The sequence below is a fragment of the Typopeltis vanoorti genome, chromosome 10, assembly GCF_054136105.1.
Source record: "Typopeltis vanoorti isolate ZY-2024b chromosome 10, IOZ_Tvanoo_1.0, whole genome shotgun sequence".
NCBI classification, from domain to species: domain Eukaryota; kingdom Metazoa; phylum Arthropoda; class Arachnida; order Uropygi; family Thelyphonidae; genus Typopeltis; species Typopeltis vanoorti.
The window spans coordinates 109,170,650-109,188,487 of record NC_143558.1 but is presented as its reverse complement, the minus strand read 5'-3'; the positions used below and the strand labels follow the sequence as shown (position 1 = coordinate 109,188,487).

The 17,838-nt window shown below is 37.1% G+C and overlaps 1 protein-coding gene across 7 annotated transcripts in view; it reads left to right on the top strand.

Moving 5' to 3' along the window:
• Positions 1-17,838, top strand: part of Tbce (Tubulin-binding cofactor E) — a 319,945-nt gene that overhangs the window by 181,922 nt on the left and 120,185 nt on the right. For all 7 annotated transcript variants that reach the window (XM_090399269.1, XM_090399264.1, XM_090399265.1 and 4 more), the window contains exons 9-10: positions 1,899-2,048; positions 6,763-6,916. In XM_090399269.1, coding sequence (XP_090255395.1) covers positions 1,899-2,048; positions 6,763-6,916 — 304 coding nt within the window. The remainder of the gene's footprint in view (positions 1-1,898; positions 2,049-6,762; positions 6,917-17,838) is intronic.

Below are 17,838 nucleotides of genomic sequence, written 5' to 3'. Positions count from 1 at the left end.
TAATGCAGTAGTCATATTTCCATATATGAGAAGCCAAAAGGTGTCACACCTTATTATTAGAATACTCTGGATTAGAGATAGTTGTTGGAAGCTTACGAGTTGCTCAGTCCTGAAAATAGTTCAGGCACAAACTTTGTTTGCTTACACTTGGATAAAGGATTAAACCAAGAATATTATTTCTTGGTTTGCATCATGAAGTTATGAGTAACAACAATTCAATTTTTACTGCTAGTAAATAGAAGGCATTGCCAGAGGGAATGTTAAGCTCATCATTGAATGAGTCTAAGAGAAATTATAATAAGAATTTGGAGGATCAGAGCAGACCACCACAATCATTGACATGGAGAATGCTGAATAATAATATACATTGAACTTTAATTCATGTTGTTAATGGTTTAATGCATTCACAAATGTATTTCTGTACTCTAATTAAGTAAAAGGCAGTTAAATACAACAAACACCCTGTGTGGAAATTGTAAAATAATAATAAATAAATAAATTAATTAATTATATATATATATATATATATGATGTTTTTTAGGATTAAATGACTGGGAAACCAAGATAAGAAATAAAACAAAATTTAATGTCACGACTAGTTTCGTCTTAACAGACTTCTTCAGGTGCAAAAAAATAAATAAAAGAAACAACCAACAAGAACCGTAAAGGAAATAACTCTAAACAGCACAAAAAAAAGGTTAGCATATGCATTTCAATGTTAATGCGTTGACATTTGTGTATTGACATTTATGATGAAGAAGAACTAAACAGAGAACTTAATTTCCTCCTTGACTACCTTTCAACTGAATAGCTATTCCCAAAAAGTATTAACAAATTCCTGTTTAATCTACTCGCTCGCCATAATGAGGATACAACGTGTTAAAGGTAACGTTTCTCTACACATCAGCTCCGTCTCTCCCAAATTGGCCAAGGTTCTTCGGAAGTACAACATACGGACTTTATTCACACCTCTACAGAAACTCCGCTCCTTACTGAGCAGACCTAAACCTAGATATAACAACCTCAAGTATCCCGGTGTCTACCAGATTTGGTGTAATTGTGATAAATTGTACTTTGGCCAGACAGAGAAATCCATTGAGCTACGCATCAAAGAACATCAGAGAGACATAAGTTACTGGAGAATGCGAGCCAGGGCTCTGTCTAGCCATGTTCTGTTTTCTTCAAATTCTAATGAAGAGAACCATAAACATCCAGTACTATGGGACAAGTCTACTAATATTTTCCATTGTTACGATGAATTAGAGAGAAAGATAGTAGAATCTAAAGAAATTATTCTCAATCCTATACATCTCAACAGTAACCTAAATTATAACCTATCTGGCTGTCATTGTGCTGCTATCCAATATTGGCGTACACGAGATTATGAGTGCACATGTATGCCCAAATTTGAAGTCAGAGAGAGAATGTTTTTAAATACACAAATGTCAATGCATTAATGTTGAAATGCAAAAGCTAACCTTTTTTTGTGCTGTTTAGAGTTATTTCCTTTACGTTTCTTGTTGGTTGTTTATTTTATTTTATTTATTTATTTATTTATTTTTTGCCCCTGAAGAAGTCTGTTAAAGACGAAACTAGTCGTGCCATTAAAATTTGTTTTATTTCTTATCTTGGTTTCCCAGTCATTTAATTCTAAAAAACACGTACTTCAACCGAGTAAATCAGTCTTCTAACACACACACACACACACATATATATATATATATATATATATATATATGTGTGTGTGATCATAGGCTTTTTTTATATATATTTTTAATTATATATATATTTTATATATATATATATATTTTATATATATATGTGTGTGTGATCATAGGCTTTTTTATATATATTTTTAATTATATATATATATATAATTTGTTTTTCTTTCTAACTAGTGGAGAGATATTTCACAATTAAACAAACTTCCCATGCTTGAGAAACTTAAAATTTGCAACAATCCTATTGTGGAAATGGAATCTGAAAAAACAACTTTTCAAATGATTATTGCCAGAGTTGGAACTCTTCTTCATTTGAATCGAAGTGAGGTGAGTTAATAATAAACAATGGAAAAAAATTGAGGAGTATGAAAAAAAAATTTTTTTGTTGGTGGCTTATCATATTTTGTGTAGTAGATTATTATTGATAATAATTTCATATTCAGTTATTATTTATCATTTCAGTGATGAGTGAATTTCATTACTTGGTGTGAAATCATTTTACTTTACTCTTAACCTACCCATAGTGTTAATATACTATAGCTTTACAACCTTTCATAAGTTAAATACAATTTAAAGTAATTCTTGATATAGACTAATTTCCTGCATTCAGTTATTTTAGAAAATTGGTACAGATAGATTAGTTATTCAAGGGAATGCTAGTGCAAGCAATCCTTGGATCATTTCCTGATTAGTTAACTTTTTTTTTATGTGAATCGCACCCTTGAAAGATTTTAGCTGTATGTAGAGTAGTACCAGGTGCTTAAAGCTAAGAGTAATATCTGATAACTTTTCTTAAGAGACCAAACATGGAGCTTTTTTCAAGTCAATCTAGACCTCTATTAAACAAGATGATGGTCTCACACACCAGACAACAATCATCTACCACCCGAAGATTCGCTGATGTCCATGTTGTAGGATTTGCACCCCCCCCCCACTACTTGTTAATTGACCATCCACTCAGCCAGCCAATTAAGGTACTTTTCTCTCTCTGGTTCATATTATAGTCTCTAATCCAGGTTTCTTAATTTTTTTTAGCTCTTAGATTAGATTTGCATATCACGTGCTATAATCTAGATATCACATCACTTAAATTACTCCCAGTGAACATGTGAGGCCACCTATAGCAGGACCATTGTACATCTCATTGTTTTGCCTCACCACTTTATATTTCTCATTCCACAAACTGACAAACCAGTTTATCAGTTTGTGCAATGAGAAACTTTTTTATGACAGGTTTACTCACCATCAGTTGAAAAAGCCCTTTTATTCTGAGATGTAGTTCCACGTGTCAGCAATAAGAGCCAAACCCAGGTCACTGAAATGGTATGGAACATTTAATTTAAAATATGAATATTTCATATATATGTTTCATTCACTGATGGATGCCCCTGTAGCTGAATGGTTTTGCCATACCGTTGAAAATAAAGAAGGAATCCATTGACATTCTTCTTGAAAAGCTGTATGTGGAAGGTTGTTTCAGAGATCAGAGGAGAATCAGTTTGGAAACGGAAAATAGAGGAATAAAGTAAGCTGATTCAGTAGAGAAGTGTCCATTAAACATTGTCCATTTACCAAGTGAACTGTTCTTCTTTGGACAGCATCAAGAATTTTTAGAGAAGTTTTGGTGCACCACCTCAAACATGTGAACATTTTTCTGAAGATGAGAATATATGGGATTTATAAAGAATTAATAGCTAGATAAATGAATAGTAGCATATGAAAATGGTGCCTAATTTTTTAATCTGAGAAATGTAATGTGTTTATGCCAAAAAAAAGTATAGGGATCTATGTCAGTCTAAGGAGAGAAAAAGACTTCTTTGGACCTGTCTGGTGATTTGTGTATTACTGAAAATAAAACAAGGTGAGTCGAGATCCTTTTCACTTAAAAAGAAGCAAATTGTTAGCATTGAAGGTGTCTTTGCCCCATTGATATGCAGATCAATGTTTATGATAGTGGTTGCAGAGGATCTTAAAACTTGGGATGTTTGAGCACTGGAGAATTTATCAAATGAGTAGGAGAAATGAAATATACTGTCAGAAGAACTGTTGGTAGGTTTATTGATAAATGAGAAAAGGTCATTTATATATAGGAGAATGAGGAGATACAGTAGGATAGAGCCCTTAAGTACTTCTGCATTAGTGAAGAAGTTAGTGAAGTGCATTCCACCACATATAGTGAATGATTTGAGAGTGAGAAAGCTAGCTTCCCAATTAAATAGAGTAGAAGGTAGACCAAAAGATGGCTATTTACTGAGCAGGTGTCTGCTGGACACAGTCAAATGCTCTTGAAATATCAGGAAAAAAAATATGGGTTCGCATCCTGTCTGTGATGAGGGAAGCTCTGTTAGAAACTGAAATTTTTGTGTCTAAGTAGTTGAAAATTTTTTTCAAACTTTTAAAAACGCTTTTTTTTTTTTTCATTTAACTTGAAAATGGTCCAAGATATTGAGATAACTATTTTTTAAATTAAAGATAGCAAGAAATTATATACTTGGTTTAATCCATTTTTCCAAGTGTAAGCAAACAAAGTTTGCGCCTGAAGTATCTTTCAGGACTGTGGCAAAGGTGGTATGACTTCACATGACTTGCCTTAGTATCCCATAATGCAAAGCACATCTCCTTGTGGACATGTATAATGCTATGCATTATGGGAAGGGTCACTACCCAGACTAGTTTCGACCTTTATTCAGGTCTCATCAGTGGGAGCCACACCCAGAGGGGAGATACCAAGTCCTTATAAGGACTGGCTTAAAGGGGTGAAGCAAGTATGCTTTTCATCTTCCCTGTTATCTGTAGAGGACAGTGTAGGGATAAGGTGTTATTGAGCTATTAAAGCTCTGATCATGGCAGGAGGGTAACAGCAATAGCCGAGCCTCAGAACTTCATTGGCTACAGCACTGCCACCCATTACCCACCAGGGTTTTCGAGCCGAATCACCTAGGTGATTCTCAATTTCCGAGATACCAAGGTTGAAGTAATGCAGAAGTCATATTTTCCTGTGTGAGTTTCCAAAAGGTGTCACACTTTATTATTAAAATCTTCTGGATTAGAGATAGATAGTAGTTGAAAGTTTTTCACTTGGTTATATTATAAATTAAAGATACCAAGAAATTATATGCTTGGTTTAATCCATTATCCAAGTGTAATCAAACAAAGTTTGCACCTGAAGTATCTTTCAGGACTGGGGAAGCTCGTGGCAAAGGTAGTATGACTTCACATCACTTGCCTTAGAATCTCATAATGCAAAGCACATCTCCTTGTGGACATGTATAATGCTATGCATTATGGGAAGGGTCACTATCCGCATCGGTTTCGACCTTTATTGGTATCTCACCTCTGGGTCTGGCTCCCACTGATGAGACCTCAATAAAGGTCAAAACCGGTCTGGGTAGTGACCCTTCCCATAATGCATAGCATTATACATGTCTGCAAGGAGATGAGCTTTGCATTATGGGATACTGAGGCAAGTAATGTGAAATCATACCACCTTTGCCACGAGTTGCCCTAATCCTGAAAGATACTTCAGATGCAATAATAAATTTAGTTTAATCCTTTATCCCAGTGAGAGCAAACAAAGTTTGCGCCTGAAAATATCTTCACGACTGAATATAGTGTTGTACTATTTTACCTGGGTAAGTAGTGCAACACCACGGCAACTCTTAGCAAAGGTGGAGCAAGCTACCAACACTCCTATCCCAGTATCTCCCATAATGCAAAACACATCTCCTTGTGGATATGTATACTGTTATGCATTAAGGGATTGGCCACACACTACCCAGACTAGTTTCAACCTTTATTGAGGTCTCTTCAGTGGGAGCCAGGCCCAGAGTTGGAGATACCAGGCAGAAGCAGTAGCAAGGTCATCTTTACCTATAGGAGTTGTCAAAAGGTTTACCACCTTTTTTTAATTAAATTACTCTTGCTAAGATTTGCCCTGGTGTTGCACTACTTACCCAGGTAAGATAGTACAACACTATATTCAGTCCTGGAGATATTTTCAGGTGCAAACTTTGTTTGCTCTAACTGGGATAAAGGATTAAACTAAATTTATTATAGTTTAGTAATAACCACCCATGAATGGTTATTACTAAACCTATAGTACATTTGTACCATGGTTGGGCAAGGATTTTTTTGTTTTTCCATTTTTGTCAATTTTATATATTTTATTTTTGCAATTTTTTACTTTTTTTTTATTTTTATATTGTCTGGAACCCTGCTCTAGAGACCAAACATGGAACTGTTTTAGCCACTTCAGGCCTTCAATAAGTGGAGAGGTGGTCTCACACCGGGTGAGGAAATTCATTTTCCACCTAAAGACAATCACAAACATCCATGCCCATGGTGGGATTCGAACCTACAACCTGTTGGTTAGAGAGCAAGTATGCTAACACTCAGCCAACCAGGCTGTCTATACAAGGAACCTTAATTTTATGCCCCTGCTCAAGCCCTCCTTATACAGCTTTCAAATTTCTTCCACATTAACACAGTAACAATCCTTGACCAACTTAAATGTCTTAATCATATCCCTTCTCTTCTATTCATAGGGGTTCAGTGCCAGAGTTAAAATTATTTAACTGGTTAAAATAACCAGTTAAAATTATTATCTTTGCTAATAATTTTAACTGATTAAAATTATTAGCAAAATATAAGTAATGAATTTAACACCACACTTTTTTTTTTTATGTAACTTTTAACTATAACTTTGAAATATATTTGAGTTGTGTAGGCATGGTTCTCAAGTTCATAATGTCTCTGCTCATTAGCCAACAGGTCAAACCCCACTGTAGATATAGATGTTTGTGCCTGTAGATAAATATCAAATGATTTTGATGGCTGTTGTGAGCCTACCATCCTGGGTGTGAGAGGTGATGTGTTTTCAAAAGCTCCATATTTGATTTCTAGACCAGAATGTCCAGATTATCTAAATTCATCTACGGTACTTATATACCATAAGTTTAAAACATTTTTGGTTGGGATTCATATTAAAATAATAAATAAATACTTGAAATGTTTATACCACATTACATTCATTTATTTCTAGATAACAAAGCAAGACCGAAGAGGTGCTGAGTTAGATTATTTAAAATATTATTACAAAGAGTGGATAGACAGTGGAGGGAATCCCAACCCTGCATTAAATAAACCAAGCGAAAAATTTCTCTCAGAACATCCAAGGTATATGGAATTGTTGAAAGGTAATAGTCATTTTATTCATGATTTAGATTTTAAAATAAAATAACATCAGGTGTTAAAAAAATGGGACCAAGGATATTTTTATCATTGAGTTTTATAGATTTTTTTTTCCCACTGAAGTGTTTGTGAGATTTCATGAACAATATATATTAATAGTTTTCTAAGAATTCATTATAAATCACATATTTTTGAATGCACCTAAACAAAATAATAAATTTTATTTTATATATATATAAAAAATATTGAAAATTGGATTGTTCAAGTCTGTCTGGCAAAATGGCATGCTGTTAGAAAGCTCCTGCAAGATCGGTGAATTTTGTTGATTTATTGGTATATTTTTAGTGTATTTATTGTACTTCAGCATTTAATAACATAATTGTTGAAATATTATTAGTTTTTACTACTCTTAAGAATGGTCAAAACACGGCAATGTCTACAGCTCAAGTTAAAGTTATTGCTACTGAGGAAAATTTGTCCTGATGAGCAAAAGTATTGCTGCAGTGATGATGATAATCTATTCGAAGATAACCTAACATTAGAAATATCTCTGCTAAAAGAAATTATTAGAAAATTGACCAGAGAATTAGAAAATGTGGAAAAATGTTTAATGAAACTTAGACAGGATAAGAAAAAGGATCAGAACAAGAAGAGGCAGGAAAGCACTGAACTTGTAGCCATAATAATAACAAGGTAAGTCATTTAAAATTTAAGAACAAAGAGATGATATGGTATGGCGATTCAATCTTAAAATTTGCACATGCCAAGGGAGTCACTACTTCTAGTTTCCTGGCCACAAAAATTAAAGATATGACAATTGTAATTGAAAAACAGAAAAGAAAAGTAAAAGAGATAGTAGTTCTGGTAGGTACTAATCATTTAAGTAGTGACAAATATAGTATGAGAGAGGATATGAAAGGTCTGTTGGAAGAAGCGAGAATGAAATATGAGAGTAAAAATTGTGAGTTTTCTACCCAGATATTACAGTACCAAGTTATGGAGGACGGTGATAGCAAATGTTTCCATGTGCAGGCTGTGTAGAAGAAATGGATGTGAGTTTCCAGATGTGTGGAGTGTGTCTGATGGCAGAAAATACTTGTATAAGAAGGACAACCTGAATTTGTTTGCCACGGCAGCCTAAAAAAATTACTTATTGGTATGAGACCTAATGCAGAGAGTCAGGGAAACTAGATCATCAAGGTAGGAATGGGAAAAATGCATGTGAAGTTCTGCTATGGTATGCAAACATGATAAAGGTATGAATGACTTCAAACATGGTTATGTATCTGACAAAGAGGTGGAAATATGTGCTTTGGGTTCGGACCTTTTGAGTATGTCTGTGGAGGAAAAAGAGAAAGTTCTATGACAAGGCCAAATAGATTGCATATCTAATTATAAGAATTGGCTAGGTGGTAATTTATTATGTCTATACACAAATGCCAGGAGCATCAGAAACCAAAGATGTTGAGTTCGTTGCTTTATTAAATATGATGTGGCCTAAGATTGTAGGCATTAGTTAATCTGGCTATCAGAATCAGATATGATAACTAACTGGGATCAAGTGCAATTGGTACACTATTTTTAGGAATGACAGAAGAGATGGGAGAGGACGGGAAGTACTACTAATGATATCAGATACTTAAGTCCAGTTTTAGGGTAGAAACGTAAGAATACAATGATGGTAACAATGTCCCATGTAGTGGTGAGTTTGAGGCTATCTGGTGTGAAGTGGAGGCTAACAAAATGAAATATGTGGTAGGATGTTGCTACAGACCTGATGGCTCAGTTGCAGGAGATGAAGAATGAATCACCAATTCAGTGTTATGGGTATAAACAAGTGATCATTATGGGTGACTTTAATTATCCAAACATTGACTGGGTTGAAGAGAAATCTCATGATAAGAATGAAGAGGATTTTATTGAATTGTTGTGAGACAATTTTCTCAAGCAGCATGTGAAAGAAGGAACTCAAGGTCAAAGAGTGTTAGATTCGTTCATAGCTTCAAAAGAGGTCTCTGTTAAGAACATGACTATTTTACCACCAGTTGGTGATAGTGATCATGCTATGTTTTCTTGGGTTATATCTAATTTTATTGATGTTCCCATTAGAACAGGTTACATGCTGAACTGCAAGTTGGAAATTATGATCAACTTATGAGAATACTATCTTTGGTCCCATGGTATCAGTTCATCAATCATCATCATCAAGTCTTTCTGTGCCTACTGGTGCATAAGGTTGCAATGCTGGTTTTCCATCTGCCCCTGTCCCTCGCAGCTGTTCTTGCTTCTGCCCAACTCGCCCATCTTGCCTCCTTCATCTCAGATTCCATTATTCTTCTCCAAGTTAATTTTGGATGACCTCTTCAGCGTCTTCCTTCTTGAGCCCAACTCAGTGTTACTTGGGGAATTCTGTTTATCCCCATGCAAAGAACATGTCCAGTCCATTTCCATCTTCTTAGGCAAATCTCTTCATCTATTGACTTGGAGAAGGTTTTCTTTAAAAGTTCCTTGTTAGTAATTGTATTTGGCCAGAAGATTTTTAAAATTCTTCTTAAATGCTTGTTTTGGAAAATGTCTAATTTATTACTTTGTGCCTTGGTAAGTTTCCAAGTTTCAGAGCCATATAGCAGTATTGCTCGCATAATAGATTTATAGACATTAATTTTCACTTTAACTGTAATATTTGATGCTTTCCATAATTTCTTTAATGACCTCAAACAATTTTGTGCTTTAGCAATTCTTTGTAAGACATCTTCATCAGTGCCACCTTGTTTATTTATTACTGATTCAAGGTATGTAGAAGTATCAACATCTTCAATTGTTTCATTTTTTAACTTAATTTCTTTATTTGATTTTTCATTTATTCGCATGACCTTGGGTTTCTTCTTGTTTATATGTAGACCCTCAATTTCTGCACAGCGAGCAAAGCCATCAGTTTTTAGCTGTAAGTCATTTAACTTGGAGGACAGGAGCACTATGTCATCAGCAAAATCAAGGTCTTCCAATGTGGATGTAAAGTCCCAATGTATTCCTCTCTTTTGATGATTAATTGAGTTTTTCATAATCCAATCAATTAAAATTATAAATAATAGACCAGTTAATACACAACCCTGCCTAACTCCAGTTTCAATGATAAAGAAGTCTGTAAGTTTTCCATCTACTTCCACGCAAGACTTGCTGCCATCATACATATTCCTAATAATGTTGATAAATTTATAAGGTATTCTGTATTCTTCTAATATTTTCCAAAGTTTCTCTCTATTTACTGAGTTGAATGCTTTACTGAAATCGATGAAGTTTAGGTAAAGTGGGGCTTGAAATTCTATACATTTCAAGCCCCACTTGAAATGTATATTGTTCGATTATATTTCTAAGAGTGAATATTTGTTGAATGGTCCCGCAACCAGTTCGAAAACCTGCCTGTTCTTCTCTTAGTAAATTTTCGATTTCCTTTTTTAATCTATTAATTAAAATTTTGGTAAAAATTTTTGCGGGAATTGAGAATAAACCGCTTCAATTTTCACACTTAGTTAGATCTCCTTTATTATTATTATCATTTGGATCTGAAACAATTTTATGCTTTAGCAATTCTTTGTAAAACATCTTCATCAGTGCCGCCTTGTTTATTTATTACTGATCCAAGGTATGTAGACGTATTAGGGATTTTTATAATTACTGCTTCTTTCCATTCTTCAGGAATTTTTTCTGTCTTCCATATTTCATTGCATAACCTTTGTAATTTGGCAGTAGTTGTATTAAGATCAGCTTTTAACATTTCGGCATTGATATTATCATTTCCACATCCTTTGTTAGATTTTAGTGCCTTCAGGGCATCTTTGACTTCACTTAACGAAATCTCGTCTTCGGAAATGTTCAAAGTGGGTGTTACACTAGTTGTAATATTTTTTGCCTGTTGAGATCCTGTATCTACCTTTACATTTAAAGTTTCTTCAAAATAGTCTCTCCATCTTGCTTCGATTTTGGAGTCAGTTGTCAATAATTTTCCTTGTTTGTTTCTAATGGAGGAAGGGTTTGCTGTTTTGTTACCATTGATTTGTTTTATAATCTGATAAAGTTGCCTAATTTGTCCATTTTCTATAGCGTGTTGTGCTTCTTTTGCTAATTCATCAATATATTTTCTCTTGTCGGCTCTTGCAGCTCTTTGTATGCTTTTATTTAGTTCATTATAGCGATTGCTATGGACTTTATATAATCATTCTGAATTTGTATGGTTCATTAATGATTTAACCTTTTTTCTCTCTTCAATGATCTTCCAAGTTTCTGCAGTTAACCATTCTTTATTTTTCTTTTTTCTTCATTTACCAATTACATCTTTAGCAACCTTCATTATATGTATTCCTGAAGTTTTTCCAATATTCTTCTGCTTTATTGTTTTCTACTGTTACATCTTGATTTTCCTCTATTTCTAACATATTGAATCTGTTCTGTATCTCCAAAGCAAACGTTTCTCTTGTTTTTTTTAATTTTTCAATATCAAATACAGTTCTTGAACATCTTTTCTTTCTTAATACACTTTGAAGTTTTAATTTCAACTTTGTCACTAACAAGAAGTGGCCAGAACCAACATCTGCACCACATTCAACTCTCACATCAAGCATGGATCTTACGAATTTACTATTGATAGCAACATGATCAATTTGTTTTTTTGTTCTACCGTCCGATGCAATCCAAGTCAATTTATGTATTTCTTTATGCTTGAATTTACTTCCTCCAATGACAAAGTTGTTCATTTCACAAAAGGATACAAACATCATGCCGTTTTCATTTCGATCTCCACAAGCCTCGAAACCTAAGGATTTTTCTTCTACACATGACCTTTTACCCACTTTTGCATTATGATCGCCAATGAGTATTATCATATCGTGTTTTGGAATAGAATTTATTACTTTTTGGAGTTTTTCATAAAAACATTCTTTTATTTCTTCATTTGCATCATTAGTAGGTGCGTAAACCTACACAACAGAAAGTTTGATAAATTTGTTTTATAATTATTTTATAATTTTCTCGTTTACTGGTTTTTATTCCATCAGGCTTTTGGTTACTTTTGGGTTCGATATTAGCGCAACTCCTTTTTCATACTTCTCCTCTGATTCAGAGTACAATATTGTCTTGTTGTCTTTAGTTATAAGTCTACCAAAACCAGTCCATCTGAGTTCACTGATGCCTAATATGTCTACCTTGTAATTGTCCATTTCATTTGTTACCTGCCTAGTTTTTTCTACCTGGTACAGTGTTCTGACATTCCCTGATACATACATACATACATACATACATACATCTTCAAGGCCCACTCTTCCTAATTGGGTTGTGGGGACAAAAGCTGCAAGAGGAACTTCCAATGGTCACGATCCTCTGCCAACAAGCTCAGGTGTTCTGGTGGGATTCCCAAATGTGTCCACCCAAGGTTTTGGATATAATCTATCCAGCGAATCCTTGGCCTTCCACGTGACCTCCCACCCTCTGGCTTGGCAAAGAGGGCCTGCTGAGGGAGCCTTTCTTGTGGCATTCTGACCAGGTGCCCGTACCAGTGTAACTGTGATCCCTCAACATGGAGAAGCAGCAGTTGAGTATTGAGGGTTTCCCGAATTGCAGAGCTTCTGACTCTGTCGAGTTTTGTCAGCCCCGCAACCCCTCAAAGCAACCTCATTTCAGCCGCTTGGATTCGTGTCCGCATTCTTTCGGTCATTACCCAACTCTCATGACCATAGGTGAGGATGGGGACATAGACTGTATTGAAGACAGCCAGCTTTGCCTTCTGGCTTAACTCCTGCTTCAATACTACCGAACGGCCAAGCTCCCGCAATATCGAGCTTGCTAAGCCAATTCGAGTATCTAGCTCTACGTCCCATTTTCCATCATTCGTGAATATGGACCCAAGGTATTTACACTTCACCACCTGTCTCATTGGGACTCCACTTACATTTAGAGTGCACTGGGATGGTTGTCTTGAGATCACAAATGTTTCAGTTTTGGCCACACTAATCTTCATTCCGACGTCTGCACAAACAGCTACAAACCAATCCAGGGTCCGCTGGAGGTCATCTGTGGAAGAGCTAAGCAGAACTAGGTCATCTGCAAAAAGCAGACGTCCAATGCTACATTTTCCAATTCTGACCCACTCACTGCCTCGGCTGTGCCTATCAATCCAGTCCATAAATATTATGAAAAGGAGGGGTGACAAAACACAACCTGACAGATCACAAATGTTTCAGTTTTTGGCCACACTAATCTTCATTCCTTATTCTAGTACTAAGACTTATACGTTGGTTAGACATAACTGGTAATTAATTTACGGAATTAACAACGCATATAAAGTATATTAATTAAAGATAACTTTAATGAATCACTTCTATATTTCGGCAATGTCACAATCTCAGGTGACCTGACCCTAAGCCATGTTAGGTAGGACTCCTTTTTTGCCCAGACAATTTTTTGGACTTCTTGGTTCCACCAAGGTGTCCTTTTCTCACTGCCTGTTGCCACACCATGAGAGTGCAGAGGTAGTGACAGCTGTTCTGAACAGCTTCCATTCCTCCTCAACATCTGCAGTATGCTTGGGAATCTCTTTGAACCTGGAGGAAATGTCATCTGCAAAATTCTTCCTCACAGCCTCATTTTCCAATGCCTCCCATTTCACGCGGTATAGCTGCTTAGGCCCACCAGCGTTGATGGTAGCACCTGGTTTCTGAAGCCATAGAGTGCACACAACAAGGTGGTGGTCGGTTGACAGCTCTGCCCCTCTTCTCACACAAACGTCCAACACTGAGGAAAATAGGTCTGCTGAGACTATAAAGAAGTCAATCAGAGACCTTTGTTCTAGTGCATCCCTGTACCAGGTATACTTATGGACTTCTCGGTGCTGGAAGAATGTGTTCATTATGGACAAGCTGTTAGTACAGCAGAAGTCCAATAATTTCAACCCATTCGCGTTAAGGTCAGGGGCACCGTTCCTCCCAACCACACCCCTCCATGTCTGGTCATTTGTTCCAACATGTGCATTGAAGTCACCCATACTAGTACTGATTCCATGTCTGCCACCCTGTCAAAAGCAGCATCCACTTCCTCTAGGAAGGCAGAGTATTCTGACTCCAGATTAGGTGCATAGGCTTGCACCACAGCCAAATCATGGTTTTTCATCTGAAGCCTTAAGAACACACAAACCCGTTCCCCCCCCCCAATGGGATCCACTCAGCAACACAGTCTGACAGCTGGGGGCTTGTGAGTATCCCCACACCCACCTGAGAAGACATTGTCAGCCTCATACCAGAGTAGTAGAGCTTCCACTCCTTATCCAGGTCGACAGTTCCAGAGCCTCTCCTCTTGGTTGAAGAAAGCTCGACTAAGTCTAGCCGGTAGCGCTTGGCTTCCTCAACCGTTTCCAACTCCTTCAATGTCAGAGAGAAGATGTTCCAGTTTCCTAAAGCCATAGTCTGATGTCGTTGTCGTTGCCATTTCTGTCCTTTTGCAGAACCATTTCTTTGCGCTGCCCTAAACACCTCCCCAAACAGGTAGCGGGCCCATTGATGAAGTTTTTTAAATTTTAAATTTTTTTAAATTTTAAAGATTGGATCATTCCCTGATCTAATCTTTAAAATATTTTGTGGCTTCATGACTCTTTCAACAACAAGGGTTCCGAAAGGCCATGGTCTGACGTGGATAACATATATGTGATACACCCTTGGTGTATCACATATATGTTATCCACGTCAGACCATGCTAGATAACAATCTTCTGGGGTCTTGCAAGTCACATGTGTTGCCAGGAGCATTTGTTCATCCAGATTTACAGTTTCCATAATCAGATAATTTTTACAGGGAGGGGTGATTAGTCCTTTGACCACCCCCTGAAGCGGACCCAGCTATACCCCTAGGGACTGGGTCTCCATTTATCACCTCTTATGATATGCAGGAGTGCAGCTGGGGTATTCTAATACTCACCCCAACCACTCCTGCATATCATAAAAGGGATAAATGGAGACCCAGTCCCTGGGGGTACAGCTTTATAAGGCCTCAATTCCAAGGCCTTATAAAGAGGCTTTATCACCTTGGAATCTAGGAGGTTCCAATGGGATAAAGAATCTGTGGAAAGGGTGTAAAGAAGAGTTAAAGATTATGTCAGGATTATGGGATTTAGATTATGAGAACAGATTGCGAGCATGTGGATTACAGACTAGTTAACAGGAGAAAGAAGGGTGATGTTATAGACGTCTATAAACTTTTAAATGGATGTTATAGGATATCATCTCATGAAATTTTTCGTTATATGTAAGGTGGGGAGAGAACATGGGGTCATCAATGGAAGTTAACATGTTCGCTGCCAACTACGAGTATACTCGATAATGATAACTGATATTTAAGGAATTGACAGCGTATACTAGAAATATAAATTAAATAAACTTTAATATATACTTTCCGATATTTCGGCAAACGTCACGTTGCCATCTTCTTGGGAACTTAATACAAGGACATGTGCACACAAGTACTACATAACAGCAAATGAGATGAGACTGAAGCTAGGAAGCTAACGTTTTCCTAAAGTCCTGATGGTGCCCCCTGGCAGGCTATATTGGTAGTTCTTGGCCTTTGGGCTGAAGTTCTTCTGATAAAAGTTTCCCAAATTTGGGGCAGTCTCATGCATCCAAATTTGTTAAGGTTTGGCATGTTCCTAAGGGCCGAGGCTGATTCCATGAATAGTCTGTCATACTTGAACTTGCTACGGTGTATTACTGTGGCTTTTTTCCATCTTATTCTGTGGCGAGTATGAAAACGTTAGCTTCCTAGCTTCAGTCTCATCTCATTTGCTGTTATGTAGTACTTGTGTGCACGTGTCCTTGTATTAAGTTCCCAAGAAGATGGCAACGTGACGTTTGCCGAAATATCGGAAAGTATATATTAAAGTTTATTTAATTTATATTTCTAGTATACGCTGTCAATTCCTTAAATATCAGTTATCATTTTTAACCAGCGTATAAGCCTCTCAACAAGAATAATGATCATCCACGGAGATTCCTTCACACGCAAGGCCCGCCATTACGGCAAACTGAAGCTAAAGTTATCCAGACAACTTAACCGTCTAGCATTCCTAAAACGCTGCCAGGATAATCAAGTCATCCCGAACTGTGTAAAATTTAAACACCGCTTCGTCTCACAGAAAGCTCTCCGTATTTACAACCAGGCTAGCCAGTCGTTACTTCGGGAACAAATTACAGCTACACGCGGTTCCCTAGCCAACATAAACAAAGCTATTTTAGCACTAGAAATTGAGCTTTCACATACGCTCAATCACGAGCTTTGGTCAGTCCTACATGACGTCTCATGTGCGGCAGCTAATAAAGAATTCGAACGAGTACGGAGCCGACATATCAACAAGTTTGATAAATTAATAAAGAACTCGGCCTCCAAACCTAAACTACAAACCAACACTGTAGTTTACCTTTCTTCAGTTACCTTGAAGCCTGAAGCACTCAACGCTCTGTCACGTGGTCACAACTTCGCCATTGCTCCTAAGAAATTACCGGCCGAGAAATTAATGATCCAAATTGAATGCGGGATTCACCAACTTCCAAACCACATCGCCAACGATATTAGATTGGATGTAGTCTGTGTTCTCAATAAAGCAAAACCTCCAAAATCCAACATATCCATTAGTGAATACAAGTCACTACAAGAATTGAAGAGAAACAAAGAAATAGTGATCACCAAAGCAGATAAAGGGAACGCCACTGTGGTACTCAATCTTAAAGACTACACAGGTAAGCTCAAGGCGTTACTATTAGGTCGTTCCACTTACCTTCCCATTGATTACAATCCCACCAACTCACAAATTAGAAAACTCCATAGGCTCCTTAAGAAGGTCACTTCTTGGCCTGTGGAGATTACCAACAGACTAAAACCCTATAACTCTAGACCCCCCCCCCCGCATATATGGGCTCCTAAAAATACATAAAGAAAATGTGTCATTACGTCCCATAGTGGATGGCATTGATTCCCCCCACTTACAAACTAGCCTAGCATTTAGTCAAAGCGCTCTCACACTATACTGGCAACACACCATCACACATAAAAAACTCAGCCCACTTCAAAGCCAGTATAGAAAACCTTACACTCCAACATAATGACATAGTGGTCAGCTTTGATGTCTCCTCCCTATTCACGAATGTCCCCCTCAAAGAAACCTTAGAGCTAATCCAAGCTAAATTTAATCACGATATCTCAGCCCTATTTCAGTTTACAATGAACTCGGGCTATTTCGTTTGGCAGGAAAAATTCTACAAACAGATAGAGGGGACAGCCATGGGTTCACCACTCCCCCCCCCCGGCCAATTTCTTCATGGAGTCGTTTGAAGAGAAAGCCTTAAACTCAGCCCCACAAAAACCTACTATATGGCTTCGCTACGTGGATGATGTGTTCGCTATTTGGCCACATGGCCCGGATTCACTCCTCTCCTTCCTAACACACTTAAACAACCAACACCCTAGAATCAAGTTCACCCTGGAAAAAGAGGAAAACAATAACCTCCCCTTCCTAGACACACTAGTCACCCGCCAACCTGATGGAACCTTGGTTTTCTCAGTTTATAGAAAACCCATCCATACAGGCAGATACATTCACCAACAATCCCATCACCCCTCCTCCCCCACAACAATATGGAGTTATTAAGACACTATTCAACTGGGCAAAAATAATCTGTTCAAATGATCAAGCCCTAACCACTGAACTAAATCACATCCGTGACACTTTCTCAGCCAATGGCTATCCCCCCCCCCCAAAAAAAAAAAAAAATCCAAAAAATACTTAACCCAGTTATCCACAACCCACCACCCCCTCCCCTTCACAAAAAAGATTACTCTAAATCCATCACTATTCCCTACATCCGAGGCACCTCGGAAAAAATCAACAATATCTT